Here is a 7463-nt window from a genome sequence, read left to right as displayed (position 1 = left end):
TAAGGTTGAGACATTTTAGGTTTATAGTAATGCTGTCAAACGATTAATCGCATCCAAAATAAAAGTTTTTGTTCTAATAATATATGTGCGTGTACAGTGTATATTTATTATGTATATATAAATACACCCACATACAGTATATATTTTGAAAATATTTACATGCATATATTTATATTCATATAATTTAATTTATATATAAATATTTTTAATATATAAACATAAGACTTTTTTCTTAAGCATATACATGCATGTGTGTGTATTTATATATACATAATAAATATAAACAGTACACTCATATATGTTATGTAAACAAAAACTTTTGTTTTGGATGCGATTAATCACGATTAATCGTTTGACAGCACTAGTTTATAGTTATGTTCACAAAATATTTACACTACCGTTCAGAAGTTTGAGGTTGGAAAGGTTTTTTAATGTTTGAAAGTCTCTTATGTTCACCAAGACTGCATTTAAAAAAAAAAATCAAAAATACAGAAAAAAACAGCAATATGTTTTTTTGTGAAATTATTACAATTTAAAATAGTTGTTTCTTATTTTAATTTATTTTAACATGTAATTTATTCCTGTGATGGTAAAGCTACTCAAAAAAAAAACTCTTCAGTGTCAGATGATCTGTCAGAAGTCATTCTAATACACTGATTTGCTGCTCAATAAATATTTCATATTATTATCAATCTTGAAAACAGCTGTGCTGCTTCATATTTTTGTGGAAACTTTCAGGATTCTTAGAAAGTTCAGATGATAGAACGTTCAAATGAACAGCATTGAAATGTAATGGAAACTTTGACAAAAATGACACTTTTGATCATTTTAATGCATCCTTGCTGAATAAAATTATTAATCTATTTAAAAAAAACTTACTGATATAAAAAACTTAACTTACACTACCATTCTATATTTTTGAATGGTAGTGTAGATATATTTTTCCATGTATATTACTAGTGTATACATTTGTTTTCTTTTTTTATGCCAATAATGTAACATTATTAATATGTATTCATCAGTAAGTAATAATCAGAATTCATCATAAAAAAATTAAACCATATATTACTAATACATAATATAATACAATAATACTATTACAATTTAAAATTAAGTCCTAAAAAGTTAAATCAATCTCTTTTTTTTTTAAAATGCAAAAATACATTTAGGCCACATTGTAATGCGTATGAAAATTAGAATTTTTATTTTTTTAGATTTCCTTTAAAATTGGCTAAAGATTACATTGAACTGTGTTATTAGATTATTAGTGTTTTCAATGATTAAAGGAATGAGCATAATTATTCAATATCCGATATCAACTAAAAACTGATATGATATGTCTTTCAGAGCATTATTTGAGATTCAAGATTTGAAGAATAAGATTTGAGACTTGACTGTGATTTTATTTGAACCCACTTGTGACTGCTCAGTACAGCTCCTAGAGATGAGTGAGTGCTCTTTTCTCTGTGGACTAGAGAAAGGCACAGATATGACAGGCCTCACTGAATAAATAAATGAGACCGGCCAGCTGTGACACTGTTTGTGATTCGCTCAGTCTGACAGGACCTGGGTATCTCCCTCGTTCTCATCTCTCCGGTCCTCCCATCCCCCTTTTGTTAACCCACTTTCTTGTCTCTTTGTCTTTCCTCAGCACGCACCTGGTGTACCCCGTATTCTTGTGGGTAACCGGCTGCACCTGGCGTTCAAGCGACAGGTCCCCACAGAACAGGCACGGGCGTATGCAGAAAAGAACGGCATGACGTTTTTCGAAGTGAGCCCTCTCTGCAACTTCAATGTCATCGAGTCGTTTACAGAGCTGTCGCGCATCGTGCTGATGAGGCATGGCATGGAGAAGTTCTGGAGACCCAACAGAGGTGAGTCTTCCTCAATAGACCGATGATACACCAACATCTCTTCACTTTGAAATCAATGAAAAAGTGGCAAAAAGGTCCATTCTTTCTGCTATTTTAGAGCGTAATCCCACAAATACTGTGGAGATCTTTGGTTTCAGCCTTCTGGGTGATGCAGGAAGGCTGGCATGATCAGCATAGCTTTCCATTAGCATAGGAAACTACACTGTATGTCGTCCAGAGCCGCGTAATTAGAGGCAGAAGGCTTTCAGTGAAGCACTTCTTTCTCTGTCTGTTTCCACTATTATGTGGGATTTTCCCATGAGACCTCACAGTGCCACAGATGAGCTGTTTAGCAGAAGCAGCATCCTGCAGTTCTGAGAATGGGAAGCGCTTTCAACATGCCTTTCAAAATAGCAGCGATTTACACTCTGTATTGCTCTCCTAGGCTGTTCATGCAGGAGCAGAAAAGATTCTATTCTATTCTATTCAAAGGTTTGGGGTCTGTAAGAGTTTGTTTTTTGAAAGAAATGTATACTCCTATTCAGCAATGGCAAGTTAAATTGATCAAAAGTTTCAGATATTTGTAACACCGAAGTTACAGAATATCAGTTACAGAAGATTTCTGTTGCAAGTAAATGTTTTTTTTTTTTTTAGCTTTCTGTTCAAAGAACCCACAAGTTATTAAGCAACACAACTTTTTATAATTGGTAATAATATGAAATGTTTCATGAGCACCAAATTGGCATATTAGAATGATTTCTGAAGGACTATGTGACAAGAATAAATTACATTTTAAAATATTTAAATTGCATTTTAAAATGTTAATTGTAATAATATTTCACAATATATTTTTTTTTTTTTTAGCTTTCTGTTCAAAGAACCCACAAGTTATTAAGCAACACAACTTTTTATAATTGGTAATAATATGAAATGTTTCATGAGCACCAAATTGGCATATTAGAATGATTTCTGAAGGACTATGTGACAAGAATAAATTACATTTTAAAATATTTAAATTGCATTTTAAAATGTTAATTGTAATAATATTTCACAATATAATTTTTACTGTACTTTTGATAAAAAAATGCAGCCTCAGTGAGTGTAAGATATTTCCTTCAAAAACAATAAACAATACTGACCCCAAACTTTTGAATTATATCAAATATATCATATCATTTCATTTCATTTCATTTCATTGTTGAAGGCTTGCTAACAGCACCATGTAGTTGCTTTGCTAAACATACCAAATGTCCTCCCCAGAGGTTTTCCTTGTAGATCACATTCTAACAGTTAACTAATATTCCCATGTCAGGCTTCCCATGTGAATCTCATTTGCATTCGACTCCATCTGAACTGAAATGCTGGCAGTGTGTTAACATCTGCGGAGGGAATGTTGAATAATTTAAAACATTCTCATTACTTTTGTAAAGAGAATAAAAAATGATCTCAGCGTGCAGATGCATGGAGGCAGCTACTGTTGAATCCCTGGAGTATCACATGCTTATTTCTTTAGTTTTTATGGTTCGATTATGTAACCATTCAGTTTGGTTCTGATAGCCTTTGCCTTGTAACTCAAGTGTGTGTGTGTTCTGTCTTTGTGTCATTGCAGTATTCAGTCTGCAGGACTTGTGCTGCCGTGCCATTGTGTCCTGCACCCCTGTGCACCTAATCGATAAGCTGCCGCTTCCTGTGGCCATCAAGAGCCATCTGAAGTCATTCTCCATGGCGAATGGCATGAACGCCGTCATGATGCACGGACGGTCCTACTCACTAGCCAACGCCGCCGGAGGCAGCAAAGGCAACAGCCTCAAACGCTCAAAATCCATCCGGCCGCCTCAGAGTCCGCCACAGAACTGCACCAGGAACAACTGTAAGATCTCCTAGCCTCTGGGCACAGGGGCGGGGCCGCCCCCCTCCCTTCCCTTACATAACACTCAGGTGCACATGGACAAACACACAAGGAAACCGACACGGGGCTGGGCCGATGACGCGACAGAGGTGTGGTGCCTCCCGGTGTGTGGAAAGCAGGATGTGAACACTTCCTGCCACCACAGACGGCTATATTTCTCCCCTCACATTGCTGCAGTACAGTTGATTCCTCACTCACAGGTCGTGAATGAAAACAAACCCATCATCAGACTCTGATTTTGTTGCAGTGGCCACCGACAGCATGTTTCCTACCGCGCTAGCGCCCTCTGCTGGAGAGTTCATGCCACTCTAACCCTGCGTTGGCTGAGAGGCCTCCTTTTGAAGTTGTTTTGTGGGCTTATAATACGCTTTGGTTGTTCTCTCTTTTGCTCATACTCATTATGCTCAGTGCTCTGCATATGGTGTTCCTCTTTTTTGCTCTTTGTAGGGACCTGTTCTCCCTGCAAAAACTGAAGTACCTCGGTCACATGGTCTTGCATGCTTACCAACAATGAGAAGAGGGATGATGCGAAATGACATGTAGTGCTTAAGTATGAACTGATGTATTAAAAATGGGATTTGCACTGCAAATTGGTGGTCTCTGAATTTGCTGGTCGTTTGCACAATGACTGTGTTGTTGAATGTGGACTGTGGGACCACTAGGCTGAGAGCGACGGCACAAGCATTTCCAGGCACCTTCTGTTCACAATCTTTCCTCGCTGAAGATCCAGAAAATGCCGTTGTTGGGTCGGAACTGTCTTCTCCTTAAACACGGATTACAGGAAATTTCTCCTCAGGGGACAGTATTGGCAAAGGTTTTTTTTTGTCTTTGTTTACTCTCGGCTTCTCCTCGCTTTCTCTGTTTTGCTTTTTCCTGCATGTCTTGTGGGATTATTTGTCATATTTACAATAGTTTTAAGCTTATACTGTACTTGCCTCTCTTCTCATGTCCAGAATTCAGTACCACAACTGCCTTGCAGCCCGATTTTCTCACTCAAACCCACACATTTCAGTACTTTCCCATTATACTTTCTGTGCAGTTACAAGTTTCCACCCTTTTCCGGCTAAAATGCACGATGTTTTCAAAGTTTTCAGTGTTGCAGCATGAGTTCAAAAGTCAGGTTTTTTATTTAATCTGCATATACAGCATGGCTTCTCTATAGATGTATGTCAGAATGAAGGATAATAATAAACCCATTCAAGCTTGCTTCTAAATATCAAGCACAAACAAAACAAGTGGAATCTACAGCACTTCCTTTTGCTTCTCCCAACGCATTTCTTCCAGACCTGATGAGCTGTAGTTATTGAATAATGGATGCTCTTGTGCCCTTATTCTGGTGTTTGTCGGGCTAAAATCTCCACAATTGCACTCCACTCTTTCTGTTGAGTACAGTATTTTACTAATGACAACTAGATGCAAGGAGGAAGCAGAACAGACAGAACACATGAGAACAAGCACCTGAGGTCTGAAGGATGCCATTTCCCTTCTCCTCTTCACATATCCAAGGGCAGCGTATTCATCCAGTTTGGGTTGAAATGTGGTGTCTGGTCAAAGTCCTACATAACAGAAATTAACATCAGAATGTTTAAAAATGCTTTTAAATGAGCAAAATGAATTTACAATAGCAACTTGAGCAGAACTGATCAAATCCATAAGCTCCATTTCAGCTTTACTCAATATATGAGCTATAAATAAATGCTGTAGGTACTTTTTTCTGCTTTTACAGGCCATCACAACAGGTGAGATACATAAATCTAGCTTCCTGTCTGTTAAGTTGTTGTGGTGTTTGAAGGCACAGCCCCTGGCAGTAATCCTCATTAGGTAGGTGCCCTTATTCTGGTGTTTGTCGGGCTAAAATCTCCACAATTGCAATATGTTTCTCTTTCTGTTGAGTACAGTATTTTACTAATGACAACTAGATGCAAGGAGGAAGCAGAACAGACAGAACACATGAGAACAAGCACCTGAGGTCTGAAGGATGCCATTTCCCTTATTCAAGCTTGCTTCTAAATATCAAGCACAAACAAAACAAGTGGAATCTACAGCACTTCCTTTTGCTTCTCCCAACGCATTTCTTCCAGACCTGATGAGCTGTAGTTATTGAATAATGGATGCTCTTCATTTCATCAAACCTCCCAGCAGTCTTTTCCCCCTCTCTCCTCCACCCCTTCATCTCAGGGATGAGCCCTGGCCTCCAGCGGCAGACCTGCCCAATGAAGCCTGTTTAAACCAGACTGAGCGATGGGATGCCTGCAGGGGGCCTTTAAACTTCCCCAGAAGGCTGTGAGCTCTCGGTGTTTGACCTATAAGCCTTTTGCTGTCGTTATAGCTGATAGAATGATCTTGGCACATGTTGGCAGTTGTGCGTATTGGTTTCCATCTGTTGGGTGACGTAAATACTATAGGGTCCACAGAAGGTGTTATTGCAAGCCCCACCCCCCTCTTAATCTTTGAATCCCAAAAGGTTGTAGTAATAGAAATACTACAAAGAAGTGGTTTTATTCCTTTTTGGGCACCTGTAGGTATTAGTTTAACCCTCTCACCTGAGAGCGATGGTTGTTCTTCTCTGTTATATGCACATCATATTGTGCAAAGAAATTCTGTGACTTAGTTAGAAGGTTCCATTTCAACTCTTGTGTATTGTAAAGTGTTTTTCCTCTTTGTAACTGAAGCCTCTGATTATATTTTAAAAAACACGCTCATGGTTTTTAAGTCAGGCAGTGTGATGGGACCCTCCTGGTGTTGCCAAAGGGGTGGTTTCTTTAGTTCTGTGTGAACAGGATAAAGGGAAATGTGATTTGGTGGAGCAGTAGGAACACAATTGTAAACACTATTTTCCTTTGGTTGAAGCTAAAAGCTGCTGAATTAGTTGCGTAATTATCAGAAGTTCTTGCAACAACAACGAAAAACCTATTTTTTTTTTAAATTATTGATTGTACCGTTCTTAGTGTATGAAAAGCAACAACTTTTTCACAATAAAATTGATAATGTTATGAGTAAAACAAAGCTTTGAGGTTCTTTGCATCCAACATGCTCTTCACAGATGACACTTATTTACATATTAAAATATGTATTTGTTGATATTTACACAAATAACACTTTAATCGGAAGAAATTATTAGGATGTATCAGAATATGTGTTGAGGAAAATACAATCAAATTTCTAGAGGTAAAATGTTAGTTTTTCACCTAGTACAGTGGTTTTCCTACTTATGAGGAAATTATGGAGCATTACACATGAAAAAAAAAACTTATTAATATTTGTTCTCTTGTTTTAGTCATAGCCATTATTTAACTAAATTAAAAATGAATGAAAATTAAATGGTACTACATGGCCATGATTTACCTAAAATAAGGGAACAAATGAATACAGTGTGATATTGATTTAACTAAAACAAGGGAATGAATTAATAAAACATGGCCATGCACAAATAAATCTTGGGAACGCGTTCTTAATTTGTGACCAGACTATCTCATTTATTTCACACATACCATGTGTGAGACTCACTGTGAAAACACAGTGTCACCTACTAGACAAGCACAAAATGCAATTCTTATGCCATTCCTGCTAATGTTTCCAAATCATTCCTCTTCCCATTCAGTAGAGAGATGATAGTTGGAATTTTCGAAATAAGTTACAGATTAATGCAATATTTACAAAATAAAAGCATTTACAGTATAAAAATAATGAAAGAACATATT

The 7463-nt window shown here is 37.1% G+C and overlaps 1 protein-coding gene across 1 annotated transcript in view; it reads left to right on the top strand.

Annotated features, from left to right (window-relative positions):
- The window catches only part of LOC107567894 (ras-related protein Rab-40C-like), a 32727-nt gene extending 27690 nt beyond the window's left edge, over nt 1-5037 (top strand). Inside the window, exon 6 of the mRNA XM_016253676.1 lies at nt 3463-5037. Within this exon, the coding sequence (XP_016109162.1) occupies nt 3463-3737 (275 nt within the window). The 3' untranslated portion in view covers nt 3738-5037. The remainder of the gene's footprint in view (nt 1-3462) is intronic.
- The last annotated feature ends 2426 nt before the right edge of the window (nt 5038-7463 follow it).

The sequence above is a fragment of the Sinocyclocheilus grahami genome, unplaced genomic scaffold (genome assembly GCF_001515645.1).
Source record: "Sinocyclocheilus grahami isolate Dianchi unplaced genomic scaffold, SAMN03320097.WGS_v1.1 scaffold27.1, whole genome shotgun sequence".
Classification (NCBI taxonomy): domain Eukaryota; kingdom Metazoa; phylum Chordata; class Actinopteri; order Cypriniformes; family Cyprinidae; genus Sinocyclocheilus; species Sinocyclocheilus grahami.
This window is presented reverse-complemented; position numbering and strand designations above follow the sequence as displayed.